We start from the raw sequence: 22,494 nt of genomic DNA on the forward strand, positions 1-22,494 counted from the left end.
CTGCGCAATGTACAGCGTGGGCTGCGCAATGTACAGCGTGGGCTGCGCAATGTACAGCGTGGGCTGCGCAATGTACAGCGTGGGCTGCGCAATACACTACGCATACATATTCTAGAATACCCAATGCATTAGAATCGGGCCACCATCTAGTAACTACTATAATACTGCTCCTAGGTACAAGAATATAATTACTATAATACTGCCCCTATGTACACGAATATAACTAATACAATACTTCCCCCTATGTACAAGAATATAACTAATACAATACTTCCCCCTATGTACAAGAATATAACTAATACAATACTTCCCCCTATGTACAAGAATATAACTAATACAATACTTCCCCCTATGTACAAGAATATTACTACTATAATACTGCCTTTTATGGACAAGAATATTACTACTATAATGTGGTTTCCTTTTAACTATAGGCAGGCAAAAACAAAAATAGATTGTACCATAGAGAAGTGTTTAGCTTGCAGAAACCTGCAGTTCTGACATAGCAAAGAACTTTTTAGGAATGACTAAACTCAGTAATAATACATTATCATGTTGCATTATTCAGAAATCCATGGTGAGGCAGTGGAAGTTCCAGGTAATTTCAATTTTTTTTTCCTGCTGCTTTATACTATTCAATTATTTAGTCACAAAGGTAAAATTTTTGTAAGCAAAAACATGCACAGGTTTAACAGAAATATATATACACACATATGCACCCTGTATATACCGTATGTAGATCACTAGATACTGTTAATTAAAACGTTAACTGAAGTTATAAGATGAGCTTTTATTTGGTAGATTTTTCCAAACATTTCTGGACCTAAAAATTGGTTCCATATATCTGAATGGAGTTGTTTTGGGAGCAAGTACATCCATTTGTACCACTTTTTTCCTGATGCCTCGTCCGGTATTGCACCTCATGCCCATTCACTTGAATAGGTAACAAGAGAAATGTCACTTCTTCTGGGGAATGAATAAAAAAAACTTTGTTAAATAAATTTTGTGATTATGTTCTAAGTATCACTTAGGTCATAGTGTAAAAGTATACTGGGATAGATTGTGATATATTATTTCTTTATTTTTAAGAGCAGCGAGGGCTTTTGGAGAATACTTGTCACAGACTCATCCGGAAGGTCAAAACGGCTCAGGTAAGACCAAACTCCATATGGGGCAGTATTATAGTACCGTAGTTATATTGTTGTACATAGGGGCAGTATTATAGTAGTTATATTCTTGTACATAGGGGACATTATTATAGTAGTTACATTCATGTACATAGGGGGCAGTTTTATAGTAGTTATATTCTTGTACATAGGAGTAGTATTACAGTAGTTATATTCTTGTAGATAAGGAATACAATTATTGTATATTTTTGTCTACATTGAACTGTAATACATTAGTTTTATTGTTGCCTATAAGGGTATGTGCACACGTCCGGATTTCTTGCAGAAATTTCCTGAAGAAAACCGGAAATTTTCTGCAAGAAATCCGCATTTTTTTTTGCGTTTTTTTTCCCGTTTTTTTCGCGTTTTTTTAGCATTCTGAAAGCGTAATTAGCTTGCAGAATGCTAAAGTTTTCCAAGCGATCTGTAGCATCGCTTGGAAAACTGACTGACAAGTTGGTCACACTTGTCAAACATACTGTTTGACAAGTGTGACCAACTTGTTACTATAGATGCTGCTTATGCAGCATCTATAGTAAAAGATAGAATGTTTAAAAATAATTAAAAAAAATAAAAAATGGTTATACTCACCCAGACGATCTCCTCAGCGGCGTCCGTTCCTATAGATGCCGGTGTGGTTCAGGACCTGTGATGACGTCGCGGCTTGTGATTGGTCGCGTGAGTCACATGAGCGGTCACGCGACCAGTCACAAGACAGTGACGTCATCACAGGTCCTGAACCACACCATCTATAGGAACCGAAGAGAGAGCATGCACCGGAGAGGCGGGAACACTTCGGGGTCCATCAAAGGGTGAGTATAGGACTATTTTTTATTTTAATTCTTTTTTTTTGAACAATTATATGGTGCCCAGTCTGTGGAGGAGAGTCTCCTCTCCTCCACCCTGGGTACCAACCGCACATAATCTGCTTACTTCCCGCATGGTGTGCACAGCCCCGTGCGGGAAGTAAGCAGATCAATGCACTCCTAGGTGTGCGGAATCCCCGCAATTCCGCATTTTTAATGAACATGTTGCTTTTTTTTCCGCGATGCGATTTTTTTCGCGGAAAAAATCGCAACATTTGCACAAAAAATGCGGAATACCCTGTAAATAATAGGAGGCATATGTAAGCGTGTTTTTCGCGTTTTTATCACGTTTTTATAGCGAAAAAACGCGAAAAAAACGCGAAAAATCCTGAACGTGTGCACATGGCCTAAGGGCAGTACAATTGTCTCTATATGCATTTTTTCCATTTTGTAATCTAAACAAACATCTAGTCAGTTTCATCTGTTGACTTTTACTATAGGAGAAAAGGGACCAGAATGTTCAAGGTGACACTGAAGAGCTTGACATTAGTTTAACAACTCAATAAAGTGCAGCAGCTGCTAAGTTCTAGTCAGTAATACTGGTTGCCTGGCAAGCACTTCACACTGTTGCATGTGGTGCTGCTTGGTATTCCAACCGGGAGCATCTGCATATAAAAAAATTTTTATTGAAACTAATTACATTGATCTGTTTATCTCATTATCTGACTGCCCAGCAGGGTTCCATCCCAGCAACATGCTCACATCAGTGAGTGAAACAAGTAATTAGGTCTCAGAAAAGTTAATTTGCTCCTGCCCTGAGCACGTTCGGCATTGAGCACAAAAGGCCGTGTGTCCTCTCAGGATGCAAACTTTACAATTTTATGTTCCATGGAGCACTTTGTATGAAGTGTTGACTCAGTGTACAAGTGGTGGGGGTGAAAAACAAATACTTGTTTTTAAACCTGGCATTGTGGAAAATTCGGACTTTCCCAAATTTATAGAAATGTTCTCTAGCCACTTGCATCCTGTTTTGGAAATTATTTGAAAAATATGTTTTATGAATTTCGCTGTTCAGTTCATCATCTGTGAGATACTTTCTTAAAAATGTATTGTTACAATGACCTTGAAGGACTTCTGTCATTTCACAATAACATCTAAAGCTGGAAATGTGAGCTTTTATTATATTTGGTTCTCTTGGCTCTTATGTAGATGATCTGTTATGCCAGGAAAAGGGCATTTGTCTGGATAAAGGAGGGGAAGCAGTCCCTCTGAGGCCAAATTTACACAAAGGCAGGATATTATCTGTAGTGATCATGTTGGAGCTAAACTTGGATGAGTTACTGTCATCTTCAGGTGGAGTCAGCAGGAATCATAATATCATGTATTTTATCAGGAGCTTAGGAGCGATGCCAATAAAGAGCCAATGTATTGTGCTGAATAAAATATATACTATAACACTGAATAAAATGGGTCAGTGTCATTGTCCTGCTTCCCCCACCCCGAAGTGTCAAATCTACAGTCACACCTCCATATCCTTATTCTTCAAATAAAGTCAATTCTACAACCTTTGTAGGCAATTCAAACCCAATCACGTCCTTCCGTAATAAGGTTGCTGGCCTCTAAACTATTTCCAGTCTCCCTGAGCACAATATCCCAGATGATGGCTGCTGTTATAAGCGAATATTTTCTCCATCATATAACATTCGTCCAGACTATCTACAATTTAATACAAGCCAAGTAAAAATCCCAGCCTTTAGCAGCTTTTCCCATGATTTATCCATTTGTCTTTCCCTTTCGAGATGCGGTGCATGTGGAGCTTTGAGAGCTGCGAGCAGAACATGGTGCCTAAGCCAGCATTAATTATTGGTAGATGAGTTTTAATTAGCTGAGCTTAAGCTTTAAATACCGCTACATGGCGCACATTTAATTCTGCCTTTTCAGCCTTGCCTTCACTTGAGGAATTGGTATTATATTGCCTGGAGCATCTGACCTTGGCACGATCAGATATAGAAATCCGCGTAGTGGATTGGACAGGAATAGAAGCCTCATGTATGAGGCTAGTTTACCAATCTATACTTGTACTCAAAATATTAGGCTTGGCAAGATAGTTTTCATCACTGCTTTGAACAATTGTGTAGGAAATGTATGACAAGTGTTGGAATGTAATAGTTACAGTGGGTACGGAAAGTATTCAGACCCCTTTAAATTTTTCACTCTTTGTTTCATTGCAGCCATTTGGTAAATTCAAAAAAGTTCATTTTTTTCTCATTAATGTTCACTCGCCACCGCATCTTGACTGAAAAAAAAAAAAAAAACAGAAATGTAAAAATTTTTGCAAATGTATTAAAAAAGAAAAACTGAAATATCACATGGTCATAAGTATTCAGACCCTTTGCTCAGTATTGAGTAGAAGCACCCTTTTGAGCTAGTACAGCCATGAGTCTTCTTGGGAATGATGCAACAAGTTTTTCACATCTGGATTTGGGGATCCTCCGTCATTCTTCCTTGCAAATTCGATCTAGTTCCGTCAGGTTGGATGGTGAACGTTGGTGGACAGCCATTTGCCGGTCTCTCCATAGATGCTCAATTGGGTTTAGATCAGGGCTCTGGCTGGGCCAGTCAAGAATGGTCACAGAATTGTTCTTAAGCCACTCCTTTGTTATTTTAGCTGTGTGCTTAGGGTCATTGTCTTGTTCTAATATGAACCTTTTGCCAAGTCTGAGGTCCAGAGCACTCTGGAAGAGGTTTTCATCCAGGATCTCTCTGTACTTGGCCGCATTCATGTTTCCTTCAATGGCAACCAGTCATCCTGTCCCTACAGCTGAAAAACACCCCCATAGCATGATGCTGCCACCACCATGTTTCACTGTTGGGATTGTATTGGGCAGGTGATGAGCAGTGCCTGGTTTTCTCCACACATACCGCTTAGAATTATCATCAAAAAGGTCTATCTTCATTTCATCAGACTAGTGAATCTTAGTTCTTATAGTCTGGGAGTCTTTCATGTGTTTTTTTTTTTAGGAAACTCTATGCGAGCTTTCATATGTCTTGCAATGAGGAGAGGCTTCCGTCGGGCCGCTCTGCCATATAGGCCCGACTGGTGGAGGGCTGCAGTGATAGTTGACTTTGTGGAACTTTCTCCCATCTCCCTACTGCATCTCTGAAGCTCAGCCACAGTGATCTTGAGGTTCTTCTTTGCCTCTCTCACCAAGGCTCTTCTCCCACGATTGCTCAGTTTGTCTGGATGGCCAGGTCTAGGAAGACTTTTGGTGGTCCCAAACTTTTTCCATTTAAGGATTATGGAGGCCACTGTGCTCTTAGGAACCTTGAGCACTGCAGAAATTCTTTTGTAACCTTGGCCAGATCTGTGCCTTGCCACAATTCTGTCTCTGAGCTCCTTGGCCAGTTCCTTTGACCTCATGATTCTCATTTGGTCTGACATGCACTGTGAGCTGTGAGGTCTTATATAGACAGGTGTGTGCCTTTCCAAATCAAGTCCTATCAGTTTAATTAAACACAGCTGGACTCCAATGAAGGAATAGAATCTTCTCAAGGAGGATCACAAGGAAATGGACAGCATGTGACTTATATATGAGTTTCTGAGCAAAGGGTCTGAATACTTCTGACCTTGTGATATTTCAGTTTTTTCTTTTTTTAATAAATGTGCAAAAAATTCTACACTTCTGGTTTTTTTCAGTCAAGATGGGGTGCAGAGTATACGTTAATGTGAAAAAAAATGAACTTTTTTTGAATTTACCAAATGGCTGCAATGAAGCAGAGTGAAAAATTTAAAGGGGTTTGAATACTTTCTGTACCCACTGTATATCACCATCTAACCCAAATTGCAGTTTTTTTCAGCCATCTGTAGCCCAGTCATTATTGTTCTTTGTCTTCTCGGTTACCATAGACCATCTCCTCATCCAGGAAGATTCCCCAGAAATGCTCCAAGCTTCTCAGAACAAACGTCGTCTTTCTTCCATCTCAGACAGCAAGTTGGAAAGAAGTTTTTCTGAGGAACGAGAGGAGAAGTTAACCAGCGAAGGACCAAAGCCTCGAGTTTACACCATCTCTGGAGAAAGGCCAATGTTGTCTGACCACGAGAGTGACAGCATGGAACTGGTGGTGATGAAGACTGGGCAGGACAAAAAGCATCATCATCATCACTCCCATCATCATCATCATCCCTTGCAAAACTCAGGCAGCGCTCACAATATCACAAGGCCTTGTAAAAGTTGGTCCGGAAGCCGACAGAATTCCAAAGAGTGCCAAAATTGTGCCATCCTCACCGTGCCGGCACAACACTCATTTGATCTAGAGCAACATCAATCCAAGGAGTCTGGATGGCGCAAGAAAAAACTAGAACGCATGTACAGCATCGATAAAGTATCCGGTGAGTGTCAGGGCTTTGGGCTACAAACACAGAAAATAGGTGGTGGCCCGGACAGCTCACTGCTGCCCATCTTACCCCCACAAAAGTGAAGATGAGGTCCACATGCCAGCATAGTTGAACTGCTATTAAGCAAAGGGTTACTAAATGTTTTAATGCCCCAGAGTTCATATGCAAGCAATATAATGAGTTATTTAATGCACTCAGCATTAGATCGTGGTTACAATGAGGCCTTTCCTACCTTATAAAAAGTTACGCTGGAGGCGGTGGCTTCTCTCATGCTATCCTCTCTGGCTGATAATATCTCCTCGACATAAGAGTAAAGTAGTCAAAAAGTTTCACTTCACTTCTTCAATCGCTTTGTTTTTTATTACATGGGGTGACGTTATGAAAATCTTATACCCCATGCCTGTATAGTAATATGCCATTGCTGTGCAATTATTTATCAAAGCTCCGGGACCGTAATGCAAAGTCAGCAATAGGGCTCCCATCTTTGTGCCATTGGTGACTCTTGACTGTGGCAAAGGGGCATTTGGGACATATCAGGTACCAGGACCTTGGTGTGACTAGTACCTCCGCACCTTCTATGGCTACATCCCTAGATGTCACACTTCACATTGTCAAGCTGATAGGATAGCATAGACTCGCTGATACTATGTAACCTCTAAACTAAATATATCATTTTATGCTACAATCTATTTTTTCTACATTTCGGTAGATGATGTTCCCGTTCGGACCTGGTTCCCTAAGGAAAATCTTTTCACCTTTCAGACTGCTACCACAACTATGCAAGCGTGAGTAGTCATTAGTTTTATACTTTTCTAGCTCCAGACTTTTGTTTTTGTAACTTTTTCTAGCATACAAAGAATAAAAATAGTTCATTCAGACTTGTAAACTATTACCTGTGACGTCCGTGAGAAAAGAACAATGTTCACTCCTCGGACGAGCCACTGCGCTTACAAATAAAAAAAAAAATCACAGAGATCACTTTGAATTTGCGATGTTTGCCCTTGTCCGCTGTCAGCTGCTGGAGGCTTTTTTAAGATACACCTGTGTCTGGACCAGTGAGCTGACACAGAGATTTAATTCATGTGATGATCTATGGATGCTGACAGAATGAGACTAACCTGGTACTGTAGATAAACCTGCCCTCGTCAGCATCTCTGGCTGCACCTTCCACCAGCGCTACCTGACAAAGATTAATATCCTGAGGCTTTCTACTTTTGCAGCTTTCACAAAATAGAATCTCTTAGGACTGTCAGCAAACTGGAGATTTTCTCTCATTATACCAATAAACCGCTCATCGGCTGCACACAGCGAAAAGCAAAGTGGAAAATTGCTTCTACCGATGAAACCTCTGGGGAAAAAAAGTTTTACTAATTTCTCCAAAACAAAAAAGTAATGCAGGTATATGATCAACTTATGGAAAACTATCTAATAACGATGGAAATCTAAGCATCCCATAGGTTACTGCACTATATATAGTATTATATACTAGGTCATCATTATGGTATTAGGATGGGGCACTGTCTGCCAGGTTTTATCATACACTTAAATCACTCCATAGTCATACATGTATTATTGCTGAATAAAGAAGTATCAGGGCGCTTCCTTCAGAGGATCCTTAACCCAATTTGGAATAAGAGGGTTATATAGCCAAAGATCTAAGTATCTCTGATGTTGAATCAGATGATATTTTATTGGCTAAGTAAAATGCAAAATTTTATAAAAGACAATAAAAACATTAAAACATTTTTTGTTATAAAAATAAACAACGCGTTTCGGCCATGTAGGCCTTCATCAGGTATATAATAAAATTATTTTTGTTGTAAGCCATTTATACCCCATTTTCATTGCTAATGGTGTGGTTGTACTAGCTGAGGAACCAATCGCTATCTATCAAATTCTTTAGCAGCTAAAGTACGTATATTGTAGAATGTTGTGCACACACATTATATAACATCACCCCTCCTTCACCTATTCCAGGGTTAAAACAGTATGTCAATTTTAGGGAATCAAATGTCAATGTACATGTTCACAAAAAAAAACAAAAACAACGCACCTGTACATATGCCTGATTAAACACCTCACTTCTCTTGGTGCAAGTGGTCAGGAGGTGAACTGGAAGAGCTGCAGGCAATAAATATAATAAGAAAAATATAAAAAATATTTTTTCTTTCTTTCTTCTTTAAAAAATAAAAAAGCAAAACCAAGGCAAACAGGGACTCTATTGATTGATCTATACGAGATCAGAGATCAGAGATCTCATTCAGTCCATCAGGATGCAGACTACCAAGTCTGTATATCCAACAGGACTCTTTGGCATTAAGAGCTGTTTTTCTGTTTCTCGTTGATGCAGATATTTGTTCTATTGGGGTGACTTTTATACATGAAGGCTATAGCGTCCAGAGCGCTGCCGGCTTTTGTACGTGCGGAGATTCCGCGTCTCCGCAAGATAAATAGACATGTTGCGGTCTATAAAGACACCCCGCATGTGGGTAAACGCAGGTTTGCTACCTGCGTTTTTGTACGCATAGTGGAGATGGGATTTCATAAAATCCCATCTACTATGCTGTAACATCTGGACACTGAGGATTGGACGCTGTGGCTGTACGCAGCGTCCTATCCGCAGCAAATACTGAACGTGGAAACATACCCTCAAAGTTTTTATGTATAAGAGTGATGTGCTTAGATAAACTTTGTTTAACCCCTTTACCCCCAAGGGTGGTTTGCACGTTAATGACCGGGCCAATTTTTACAGTTCTGACCACTGTCCCTTTATGAGGTTATAACTCTGTCAAAATCACAGTGATCCATGCAAACGTTCCACTGTTTTCTCGTGACATATTGTACTTCATGTTAGTGGTAAAATTTCCTTTACATTACTTGAGTTTATTTGTGAAAAAAAAACAGAAATTTGACGAAAATTTAGAAAATTTAGCAATTTTCCAACTTTGAATTTTCATGCCCTTAAATCACAGAGATATGTCACACAAAATACTTAATAAGTAACATTTCCCACATGTCTCCTTTACATCAGCACAATTTTGGAAACAATTTTTTTTTTTAAGGAGCTATAAGGGTTAAATGTTGACCAGCAATTTTCTCATTTTTACAACACCATTTTTTTTAGGGACCACATCACATTTGAAGTCACTTTGAGGGGTCTATATGATAGAAAATACCCAAGTGTGACACCATTCTAAAAACTGCACCCCTCAAGGTGCTCAAAGCCACATTCAAGAAGTTTATTAACCCTTCAGGTGTTTCACAGGAATTTTTGGAATGTTTAAAAAAAATGAACATTTTACTTTTTTTCACAAAAAAATTAATTCAGATCCAATTTGTTTTATTTTACCAAGGGTAACAGGAGAAATTGGACCCCAAAAGTTGTTGTACAATTTGTCCTGAGTATGCCGATACCCCATATGTGGGGGTAAACCACTGTTTGGGCGCATGGCAGAGCTCGGAAGGGAAGGAGCGCCGTTTGACTTTTCAATGCAAAATTGGCTGGAATTGAGATTGGACGCCATGTCTCGTTTGGAGAGCCTCTAATGTGCCTAAACATTGAAACCCCCCACAAGTGACACCATTTTGGAAAGTAGACCCCCTAAGGAACTTATCTAGATATGTGGTGAGCACTTTGAACCCCCAAGTGCTTCACAGAAGTTTATAACGTAGAGCCGTGAAAATTAAAAAATCATTTTTTTCCACAAAAATGATCTTTTAGCCCCCAATTTTGTATTTTCCCAAGGGTATCTGGAGAAATTGTACCCCAAAAGTTGTTTGCCAATTTGTCCTGAGTACGCTGATACCCCATATGTGGGGAAAAAACTACTGTTAGGGCGCATGGCAGAGCTCGGAAGGGAAGAAGTGGCATTTTGGAATGCAGACTTTGATGGAATGGTCTGCGGGCTTAACGTTGCGTTTGTAGAGCCCCTGATGTACCCAAACAGTAGAAACCCCCACAAGTGACCCCATATTGGAAACTAGACCCCCCATCTAGATGTGTTGAGAACTTTGAGCCCCCAAGTGTTTCACTACAGTTTATAACGCAGAGCCGTGAAAATAAAAAATCCTTTTTTTCCCCACAAAAATGATTTTTTAGCCCCCAGTTTTGTATTTTCCCAAGGGTAACAGGACAAATTGGACAACAACTTTTGGGGTCCAATTTCTCCTAAGTACGCTGATACCCCATATGTCGGGGGAACCACTGTTTGGGCGCACGGCAGAGCTCGGAAGGGAAGGAGCACGTTTTACTTTTTCAATGCAGAATTGTATGGATTGAGATCGGACGTCATGTTGCATTTGCAGAGCCCCTGGTGTGCCTAAACAGTGGAAACCTCCCAATTCAAACTCCAACCCTAACCCCAACACACCCCTAACCCTAATCCCAACCCTAACCACACCCCTAACCCCAACACACCCCTAACCCCAACACACCCCTAATCCTAACCATACCCCTAACCCTGACACACCCCTAACCCAACCGTAAACTTAGCCCCGACCCTAAAGGTACCGTCACAATGAGCAACTTTCCAACTAGAACGACAGCGATCTGTGACGTTGCAGCGTCCTGGATAGCGATCTCGTTGTGTTTGACACGCAGCAGCGATCAGGATCCCGCTGTGATATCGTTGGTCGGAGCTAGAAGTCCAGAACTTTATTTCGTCGCTGGATCACCCGCTGTCATCGCTGGATCAGTGTGTGTGACACCGATCCAGCGATGTGTTCGCTTGTAACCAGGATAAACATCGGGTTACTAAGCGCAGGGCCGCGCTTAGTAACCCGATGTTTACCCTGGTTACCATTGTAAATGTAAAAAAAAAAAAACACTACATACTCACCTTCTGATGTCTGTCACGTCCCTCGCCTTCAGCTTCCCGCACTGACTGTGAGCGCCTGCCGTAAAGTAAAAGCAGAGCACAGCGGTGACGTCACCGCTGTGCTGTGCTTTACAGCCGGCACTGACACAGTCAGTGCGAGAAGCTGACGGCGAGGGATGTGACAGACACCGGAATGTAAGTATGTAGTGTTTTGTTGTTTTTTTTTTTTGTTTTTTTTTTACATTTAGTAACCGCCGCGCCTAGTAACCCGATGTTTACCCTGGTTACCCGGGGACTTCGGCATCGTTGGTCGCTGGAGAGCTGTCTGTGTGACAGCTCTCCAGCGACCACACAACGACTTACCAACGATCACGGCCAGGTCGTATCGCTGGTCGTGATCGTTGGTAAATCGTTTAGTGTAACGGTACCTTAACTTTAGCCCCGACCCTAACTATAGCCGCAACCCTAATGGGAAAAGGGAAATAAATTTTTTTATTTTATTATTTTTCCCTAACTAAGGCGGTGATAAAGGGGGCTTGATTTACTATTTATAGCGGGTTTTTATAGTGTGTTTTTATGTTTGGCAGCTGTCACACACTAAAAGATGCTTTTTATTGCCAAAAATATTTTTTACGTTACCACATTCTGAGAGCTATAATTTTTCCATTTCTTTATCGCCTCTCATTGGGGACACAGGAACCATGGGGTGTATGCTGCTGCCACTAGGAGGCTGACACTATGCAAATAAAAAAAGTTAGCTCCTCCTCTGCAGTGTACACCCCACCGACTGGCATTATACTCTTCAGTTTAGCTTAGTGTCAGTAGGAGGTGGACACGAGTCTTTCATTAGACCCTTATCTACCTCAATGTGCGTCGTTTTCTTTCAGGTTTTTCCGGAAGGGATACAGGGTGAACAGTCACACCTGTACTCCCACAATGTGGACTATGAGTACGGCGTGTACTGCCACCCCGTATCCTCATAGATCCCTCTCCAGGACCAAGATCCTAGCACACAAGCGTGCTCAGAAGTCCGGTCCTGGCTCCGTCCCCCACCCACTCGCCCACCAGAGCCTGTCGGTCGGAGGAGACGAGGACGTCCATCAGCATCGCAGGGACATCTGATACCTTCCCCAAGTTTTGAGGTTAGTAATGGACGACGTGGGATGTCTTTAGGGGAGTATTCCCAGGTCCCCTCCTTTTTTTTTTTTTTTTTTCTCGGCAGTGTTCCAGGCTATCTTTGACCTGGTCGGCGTTGCTCCCCATGCCTGGAGGGGTCTCAGGAGTGGGCAGGGCTCATCGCTGCTTTTTGCAGCACTTCTCTGTACCGCAGAGTCCTCTATACGATGCGGCTCTTTTTCTAACAGCCGTGCTCTCTCTTCACCGCCGCGCTCCTCTCTGGCGGTCGCCATTTTTCCTAATTTAGTCCCCGGCTTCCTCCGGGGCCTACTATTAGCGATGCTCTAGCCTGCGGCCGCGCTCCCTTACAGACTGCCGCGCCGGCGCCGCGGCACTCTCCGGCGGTCGGCGGTCCCTAATTTAGGCCCCGGTTTCTCCGGGGCCTACTTTTGGCAACTAACCTTAGGCCGCGCTCTGGCGACGGTCTGTCAGCTGCTGCGCCGCTCTTCCTCTGTCTGGCTCCGCCCCCTTCCTCCAGGGACACTCGTCTGGTGTGCTCACCGCTTCTCAGCAGAGGAGCTCACGCAGCGCTCCCCGCACCTTCGCACCGCATCTCTTCCGCATGATACAGCACCTCAGGGCAGGAGTTATCCACCGACAAGCGGGACATCTTCCAGGACCGGGTCCGTGAGTAGCTGCACTGCAGACGGACACCCCCCTCTGCCCCACTGTCCCCTAACCCGCTGGCATTTCTTCAGGGACCTCTCAAAATGTCTAACTCTAAAGGGGGCCGCTCTCGTCCCCCTACTTCTTCATCTTCTGTCTTAGTCAAGTACTTTGCATGTTCGTCCTGTAACAGCAAACTTCCCTCAGGTCAGTCCTCTCCGCTATGTCAGTCCTGCAGCAACCCGATTGTTCCCACCGCCCAGGATCCCCCGGCCGACCCGCCCGAGAGTGATACCCCCATCCCAGGCTGGGCCTCCTCTCTGTCTCAATCGGTGGCCGATTTAACATGGGTGTCTCAAACCTTGGTGTCCGTACTGGATCGGTTACCCCTGCAGACCCCTGCAGTTGCCAGCGGGTCGAAGGAACCGCCGCCCGAGCCCTCCTTGATAAGCCACAAAAGGTCCAGACAGGAACGTCGGTCTGAGTCCTCTTCTTGCTCCATCTCACCACACGGCCCTCCCCTGCGGTCGGTGTCCCCCCCTTCCTCCTCCCCTGAGTCAGGCGAGGCAGTCTCTGATGCGCCCTCGGAGGATATTTCAGAGCTGGATTCTAACCAAATCGCCACCATGAGGGGATATGGTCCAGAATCTCATTGGGGCAATAAACCAAACCTGTGGCATCAAGGATCCCTCTACGGAACCCGCAGATCAGGCGGTTTCGTTTAGACGGGCCAAACCACCTTCCAAGTTTTTTGCTCCTCATCCTGAATTCGAGGAAATCTTGTCCAGAGAGAGCGAGAACCCGACCAGACGTTTTCAGAGGGGAAAACGCCTGGGTGTGTTATATCCTTTTTCTCCAGAAGTTACCGCCAATTGGACGGTCTCTCCCTCGGTGGATCCCCCTGTTTCCAGGCTGTCCACTAACACGGTGCTTCCACTGTCCGGTGGAGCATCTCTGAAGGACTCTAACGATAGAGTTGTAGAATCCTTCGCGAAGTCAGCCTTTGAAGCGGCTGCAGTGGTTCTATGCCCAGCTTTTGCTTCTACTTGGGTTTCTAAATCCATTTCCAAATGGGCCAAAGATCTCCGTCGAGGTATCCTGGACGGGGCGCCTCCCGTGCAACTAGCGGAGCTTGCCAAACAGATTTCCCACGCTGGTGAATACCTGGTCTCCGCCTCCCTGGATGCCGCGTCTTGTGCGGCTCAGGCTTCCAGCAATGCTGTTGCCATCCGCCGGACCATTTGGCTCAAGGCCTGGCAGGCGGACTTATCTTCCAAAAAATCCCTTACCAGTCTGCCCTTCCAGGGCTCTCGTCTATTTGGTTCCCAGCTGGACCAAATCATTAAGGATACCACCGGGGGTACAAGTTCTCTTCTCCCCCAGGCTAAGCCTCGTCGCCCTCCTAGACGGCAGTTTCAATCCTTTCGGTCTTTTCGCCGCTTCGCTGCGTCAAGCTCCCTTTCCCAGCAGCAACAGAGGCCACAGGCATGTCAAGAGAAGAAGGCGGTGTCCTTTAGGCCCACTCCGTCCTGGCGTCCTCGCTACTCCCAGGGTAGATCCTCCAGGCCCAGGACTGGAAGATCCACCTCTGCATGACTCTCGGCAAGACTCCAGCCCAACTCCCAGGTTGGGCGGCCGTCTTCTCTTTTTCAGGGACGCCTGGATTTCTGCAGTAGAGGATGCATGGGTCAGGGAAGTTGTATCCTCGGGATACAAGATAGAGTTCGTTTCTCGACCCCGAGATCGTTTCTTCGAATCCCGTCCTTCAAGAGATCCCGCTCTAGTTCCGGGCTTCTTCGCAGCCATCGCTTCTCTCCTCAAAGCCGGGATCATCGTTCCCGTCCCAGAAAAAGAATGGTTCACGGGTTTCTACTCGAACCTTTTTGTGGTACCGAAAAAAGACGGCAAGGTTCGCCCCATTCTGGACCTCAAGTTGCTGAACAGGAGAGTTCGTCTGAGACACTTCGGGATGGAATCCCTTCGTTCAGTAATTGCTTCCATGGAGGCCCAGGAATTTCTGTGCTCAATAGACATCCAGGATGCCTACCTCCATGTCCCGATATTTCCCGGACATCACCGTTTCCTGCGCTTTGCAGTGCTCCGGGAACATTTTCAGTTCGTCGCCCTGCCGTTCGGCCTCACAACCGCTCCAAGGGTGTTCACGAAGATCATGGCGGCACTGATGGCCATCTTGAGAGTCAGAGGCCTGGTCCTATTTCCATACCTCGACGACATCCTCATCAAGGCTCCGTCCTTTTCTCAGGCTCACGAAAGCCTGTCCATTGTTCTCGACACCTTAGTCCGTTTCGGGTGGCTGGTCAACCGGAAGAAGTCCTGCCTTATTCCTTCTCAGCGCATCATCTTTCTGGGCATGCTCTTCGACACTCGTCAGACCAGAGTCTTCCTTCCCAAGGACAAGAACCCACTCTTTGTCGGGACATACGCTTGCTCCAGGGTCCTCGGCCTCCCTCCCTCCGATCGGCCACGAGGGTTCTGGGGAGGATGGTAGCAACATTGGAAGCGATTCCCTTCTCCCAATTTCATTTGCGACCCCTTCAGCAAGCCATTCTGTCTCAATGGGACAGGTCTGTCTTCTCCCTGGATTGGCCGATCCGACTCTCTTCTCGGGTCAAACGGGCTCTCAACTGGTGGCGTCACCTCTCGTCTCCCAGGGCAGGTCCTTCCTTCCAGTTCACTGGCAAGTGGTGACGACGGACGCCAGCCTGCTCGGCTGGGGTGCGGTTTTTCGCCACCTGACGGTCCAGGGCCATTGGTCGCCGCAGGAGTCATCTCTGCCAATCAATGTCCTCGAAATTCAGGCCATCTTTCTGTCCCTTCGCCACTGGGAAAGAATTCTCAGGGGCCTGCCAGTCCGGATCCAGACGGACAATGCCACGGCCGTGGCATATGTCAACCATCAGGGGGGGACCCGGAGCTCCTTGGCCCTTGCCGAGGTATCAAAGATCCTCCTTTGGGCTGAGGCAACAGTTCCGGTGATATCCGCGGTGCATATCCCCGGCGTGGACAACTGGGCCGCCGACTTCCTCAGCCGCGAGGGCCTCGCGGCAGGGGAATGGTCCTTGCATCCAGAGGTCTTCCATCAGATTTGTCTTCGATGGGGGACTCCGGACGTGGATCTCACGGCGTCTCGAATCAACAGGAAGGTTCCGCAGTTCGCCTCCAGGTCTCGCGATCCTCTCGCAGCGGGCGTCGACGCTCTGGCCATCCCTTGGTCACAGTTTGTGCTGCCCTACCTGTTCCCACCCCTTCCACTTCTTCCCAAACTGTTGAAGATCAAAGCGGAATGGGTGCCGGTCATCCTGATTGCCCTGGATTGGCCCAGGAGAGCTTGGTTCGCAGAGCTCGTCAACCTTCTCGCGGACGCTCCCTGGCGCCTTCCAGACAGGCCCGATCTGCTGTCTCAGGGTCCGATCTGCCACCCGAATTCTCGGTCGCTCAGTTTAACGGCGTGGCTGTTGAGACCGCGGTTCTAAGAGCGTCCGGCCTTTCGAACCGGGTGATTCACACCATGATTCAGGCTCAGAAGCCTTCGTCTTCCAGGATCTACTACCGTACCTGGAAGGCTTACTTCCGTTGGTGCGAGTCCAACCGCGTTCCATCTATGACCTTTTCCCTGCCTTCTCTTTTGGCCTTCCTTCAGGCAGGACTGGATTCGGGCCTGGCTCTTAGCTCCCTGAAGGGCCAGGTTTCTGCGCTTTCCATCCTCTTTCAGAAGACTTTAGCTTCTCGGCCACAGGTTAAGACCTTCCTTCAAGGAGTAGCCCACGCTGTCTCACCGTACAGGGCCCCTGTGGATGCATGGGATTTAAACCTGGTACTGGACGTTCTGAGGGTTTCTCCCTTTGAGCCCCTTAGGGAGATTCCTCTATCAGTTCTATCTTGGAAGGTGACTTTTCTTGTGGCCATCACGTCTATTCGCCGCGTTTCCGAGTTGGCGGCTCTGTCTTTCCGACCTCCGTTTTTGGTCATTCACCAGGACAAGGTGGTCTTCCGGCCTCCACCTTCCTTTCTTCCTAAGGTGGTTTCTACCTTCCACCTCAACGAGGACATCATTCTACCTTCCTTTTGTCCAGCTCCGACTCATCCTCTGGAGCGATCGTTGAACAAGCTGGACCTCGTCAGGGCGGTGAGGATCTACCTGGATAGAACCTCCACTTTCCGAAAGACGGATTCCTTTTTCGGCATTCCTGATGGCACGCGCAGAGGCCAACCGGCTTCTAAGGCGACTATTGCTCGCTGGATCAGAATGGCAATTTTGGAGGCTTACCGGGTCAAGAACAGAGTGCCCCCTCCTGGGATTAAGGCTCACTCTACCCAGGCAGTTGGCGCCTCCTGGGTGGTGTGCCACAGGGCTTCCGCCCTACAGCTTTGCAAAGCGGCAACTTGGTCTTCCATCCACACGTTCGCCAAATTTTACAAGGTCCATACCTACGCTTCGGCGGACGCCAGTATAGGCAGAAGGATTTTGCAGGTGGCAGTGGTGAGTCCTCTGACCTGATGGAAGTCTGTTTTTCCCGCCCTAGGGACTGCTTTGGGATGTCCCATGGTTCCTGTGTCCCCCAGAGAGGCGATAAAGAAAACAGGATTTTTGGTTGCTTACCGTAAAATCTGTTTCTTGGAGCCTCCATTGGGGGACACAGCTCCCTCCCAATGTTTCTGTTGTTTTATGTTATATGACTGTTCTCACGTTTACAGTTCTCAAGTTGTGGTTATGGTTTTTCAACCTTGTTCATTATCTCCTACTGCTTTCTCACTAACTGAAGAGTATAATGCCAGTCGGTGGGGTGTACACTGCAGAGGAGGAGCTAACTTTTTTTATTTGCATAGTGTCAGCTTCCTAGTGGCAGCAGCATACACCCCATGGTTCCTGTGTCCCCCAATGGAGACTCCAAGAAACAGATTTTACATTAAGCAATCAAAAATCCTGTTATTTTGGTCCACAGAGTCATGTGAGGTCTTGTTTTTTGCGGGACGAGTTGACATTTTTATTGGTACAATTTTCGGGCATATGACATTTTTTTATCACTTTTTATTCCGATTTTTGATAGGCAGAATGAACAAAAATCAGCAATTCGTGAATTTCTTTGGGGGGGGGCGTTTATACAGTTTCGCGTTTGGTAAAATTGATAAAGCAATTTTATTCTTTAGGTCAGTACGATTACAGCGATACCTCATTTATATAACTTTTTTTATGTTTTTGCGCTTTTAAAACTATTTTATAGAAAATATAATTATTTTTGCATCACTTTATTCAGAGTGCTATAACCTTTTTATTTTTTTTCCTGATGGAGCTGTATGGCGGATCGTTTTTTTGCGGGACAAGATGGCGCTTTCAGCATGTTTATTTATATCCGTCTTTTTGATAGTGTGTTATTCCACTTTTTGTTCGGCGGTATGATGATAAAGCATTTTTTGCCTTTTTTTTTTTTTTAATGGTGTTTACTGAAGGGGTTAACTAGTGGGACACTTTTATAGGTCGGGTCGTTACGGACGCGGCGATACTAAATATGTGTACTTTTATTGTTTTTTTTTTTTAATTTACATAAAGAAATGTATTTATTGGAACAATATATATACATATGCAGTGAGGAGGACGGAGGAGACGCTCGGAACAAAGCGATCACATCGCATTGTTCCGAGGGTCTCAGGGAAGCGTGCAGGGAGGGGCGGGGAGGGGATGCTTCCCTATGCCGCCATAACGCTGCGATAATGTTTGATTGCAGTGTTTCGGGGGTTAATGTACCAGGAGCGGTCCGAGTGGTTAACATATAAAAGTCCACACACCTATAATAGAGGCCACCAATGTATCCGCTGTATTCTTGAAAAATATTGGTACTTACTGAGGAAAGACCCAATACTCAAAGATCTGATCCCAAAAAGACCTAATATTGTATTTAGAAGCGGTAGAACGATTAAAAATTATATAGCACCTAGTTATCTATACCTCCCAAAAAAAACAACCCCAATAAATGTGCCATCTGTCCAAAAAATGAGGAAAAATGAATTTTTAAATATGGAAAAAATCTTTGTGACTGTTGTAAAATTATAGATCATGGTAAGAAAAATGTAAATATAAAAAACAGCAATACCACATACAATTTTACCCAAGAATTAACCTGTGGTTCTAATTTTGTTCTGTATGTGGTGGTGTGTGTGTGTGTGTGTGGACTTTTATATGTCGACCGCACTACGAAATCGTATGAATGGTCATAGACATAATGTGAAAATAGGGTTTTTGAAACAAAGTTTATCTAAGCTCATCACTCTTATACATGACACAAACTTTGAATGTATAAAAGTCACGCCAATAGAACAAATACCTGCATCAACGAGAAACAGAAAAACAGATCTTAATGCCAAACAGTCATATTGGATATACAGACTTGGCAGTCTGCATCCTGATGGACTGAATCGTATAGATCAATCAATAGAGTCCCTGTTTGTCTTGTTTTTGACTTTTTTTTTTGAAAGAAGAAAGGAAAAAGAAAAAGAAAAAAATGTTTTTTTATTATATTTAGTGCCTGCAGCTCTTCCAGTTCACTGCCTGTCCGCTTGCACCAAGAGAAGTGAGGTGTTTAATCAGGCATATGTACAGGTGCGTTTTTTTTTTTTATATTGGTGAAGGAGGGGTGATGTTATATAATAATCTTGGGGATGAAGTTTTAATATACATACTTTAACAGCTAAAGAGTTTGATGGCGATTGGTTCCCCAGTTAGTACAACCACACCCATTAGCAATTAAATGGGGTATAAGTAGCTTACAACAAAATCATTTTATCATAGACCTGACGAAGGCTTACATGGCCGAAACGCGTTGTGTTTACAAAAAATGTTTTAATGTTTTTACAGTCTTTTATAAAATGTTGCATAAGGAGTTCTTTGGCTATATAACCCTCTTATTCCAAATTGGGTTAAGGATCCTCTGAAGGAAGTGCCCTGATACTACTTTATTCACAATATCACGTTGAGAAAAAAAAATTTCTGGGAAAGGAAAATCATCTCCACATTATTACAAACAGGCAGCATACCGGTGGCAGGATCACCCTTGTTTGCACACTTTTCCCATTGTTGTGCCTCTTTACACAACCACACCAGGTGAGCAACATTCAAGTTGTACTTTTCTCACCAAATAAGATTGACTCATCTACTACGCTTAGATAGCGCTCTCCCTCTCTTTGCCCTCACCCTCTCTTTCCCAGGACTTCATTCACACATATATTATTGCTGATAATTATAACTAAATTTGACTTTTTTTCTTCCCCCTATCTGGTTGCTGTGATCAGTATCTCGTAAGTATCCTCTGAATGCACTGCACATTGTGTGTCTTGTAAACAGAGTGATAGATAGAATATTGCATCCATCCATGTAGCCGCTCCATGCATGCACCTTTGGTTTATCGTGGAATTGCATGCCGTGTTTGTATTGACTCTTGTGCCACATTGATGGACTTGGCTGTAACATTAGAAAAATAGTGACAACAAAACTCGAGAGGATTTATCAATACAGACAAGTACATACAAAATCTTAGTGTCACCCACAGCATACACATCTCAGATTCATTTAAAAAAAAAACTTTCGTAATGCAGTCTGTTTATACAGTGCTATAGTATGTTACTGTACATGGAGTCAATATTATAGCAGTTCTATTCTTGTACATGGGGAGGAGGAGTATTATATAGTTATATTCTTGTACATAAGGGGTAGCTGTATTATAGTAGTTATATTCTTGTACATAACGGGTAGCAGTATTCTAGTAGTTTTATTCCTGTACATAGGAGCAGTATTATAGTAGTTGTATTCTTGTACATAGGCGCGATATTATAGTAGTTATATTCTTGTACATAGGGGCAGTATTATAGTAGTTATATTCTTGTACATAGGGGGCAGTATTATAGTAGTTATATTCTTGTACATAGGGGCAGTATTATAGTAGTTATATTCTTGTACCTAGGAGCAGTATTATAGTAGCTATATTCTTGTACATAGGGGCAGTATTATAGTAGTTATATTCTTGTACATAGGGTGCAGTATTATAGTAGTTATATTCTTGTACATATCGGCAGTATTATAGTAGTTATATTCTTATACATATGGGCAGTATTATAGTAGTTATATTCTTGTACATATCGGCAGTATTATAGTAGTTATATTCTTATACATATGGGCAGTATTATAGTAGTTATATTCTTGTACATAGGGGCAGTATTATAGTAGCTATATTCTTGTACATAGGGGCAGTATTATAGTAGTTATATTCTTGTACATAGGGGCAGTATTATAGTAGCTATATTCTTGTGTATAGAGGACAGTATTATACTAGTTATATTCTTGTACACAGGGAGCAGTATTTTAGTAGCTATATTTTTGTATATAGAGGGCAATATTTTAGTTATATTCTTGTACATAGGTGGTAGAATTATATTAGTTTTATTATTGTACATAGGAGCAATATGATTTTAGTTATTGTGCACCAGTATAAAAATGTAAAATGTAGTGCCATACTTGTGAATCACATTTCCATAAAGAACCCTGCCATGTGCCCCCTTAAACATAGGAAATAGCTCTTTATATTTTAATTGATCAATATATACATATTCATTCAAGAAACATAGCTGCATAATGCAAGACACCAATGCACACAAACCCACTGTCATTATAGGATTATTTTCAAGGCCTGAGTTTTGAAACCCGTTTGTTATAAGAAGTTTTACAGATATTTGGGTGATCTATTACAGATCAGAAGGATTTTACTCTAATAGTTATGTATAAATATGGTCCCCTTGGATTTTGGTCTGGCTGTGATCCCAGGTCTATGTTGTCTCCATCCCGCCTCTGCCTGTGTGTGGTCAGAAGCATTGCTTTTGCCTCTGTCCTGTCTGTTTTTTGTGGTTTGTTACCTCACCCAGACATGGTGTGTGCTACTGTTTTGATTTTTCCATCTGTTGATGGGTTTAGTTATTGATATAAACCGGTTTCTCAGGGCCTTCCGGGGCTATGCCGAGAGGAAAAGACGGAAGCGAGAAAATGACTCTGCGGCTCTTATACAGAGGTAGGGTCAGCTCCTATTGTGCATGCCTATACCTTCCAGGTCTGTGCATAAAATATTTCCCCTGGTTTATCAAATGAAAGAAGAATATGGATATTAATTATGTACTTGACATCTTAGTTTGTTCCTTATTCTTGCAAGCTTGGTACCCTAGATTACTCCAAATGCAATAGTGCCCCCTGCTGGTGGAATAGTAATATGACATGAGCATCTTCCTTCCAAAACAGCTTATTAACAATTGGAATGTGCATTATACCTACAAAAATACTGAAAAAAAATCATCATTTTTATTTTATCTCACATGAAAGAAAAATTCAATCGGTTACCTGTCCCCCTTTTAATTTCCATTACTAACTTTATAACAGTTTCCCCCGTAGATGCAAATTTGCAGAGTCGGTTCATCTTCCTGTCATTCCTCTCAGTGTTTTCAAAGCGAGTGATCAAGTGGAAAATCTTCCT

At 43.6% G+C, this 22,494-nt stretch overlaps 1 protein-coding gene across 3 annotated transcripts in view; it reads left to right on the forward strand.

The window, feature by feature from the left end:
* NSMF (NMDA receptor synaptonuclear signaling and neuronal migration factor) overlaps nt 1-22,494 on the forward strand; it is a 62,469-nt gene that overhangs the window by 16,211 nt on the left and 23,764 nt on the right. Inside the window, exons 2-6 of one of the 3 annotated variants that reach the window (XM_077284558.1) lie at nt 1,090-1,151; nt 5,880-6,362; nt 7,078-7,153; nt 20,273-20,278; nt 21,970-22,038. In XM_077284558.1, coding sequence (XP_077140673.1) covers nt 1,090-1,151; nt 5,880-6,362; nt 7,078-7,153; nt 20,273-20,278; nt 21,970-22,038 — 696 coding nt within the window. The remainder of the gene's footprint in view (nt 1-1,089; nt 1,152-5,879; nt 6,363-7,077; nt 7,154-20,272; nt 20,279-21,969; nt 22,039-22,494) is intronic. The other 2 variants (XM_077284557.1, XM_077284556.1) reach the window with 2 other exon arrangements.

Source organism: Ranitomeya variabilis, chromosome 2, assembly GCF_051348905.1.
Source record: "Ranitomeya variabilis isolate aRanVar5 chromosome 2, aRanVar5.hap1, whole genome shotgun sequence".
NCBI classification, from domain to species: domain Eukaryota; kingdom Metazoa; phylum Chordata; class Amphibia; order Anura; family Dendrobatidae; genus Ranitomeya; species Ranitomeya variabilis.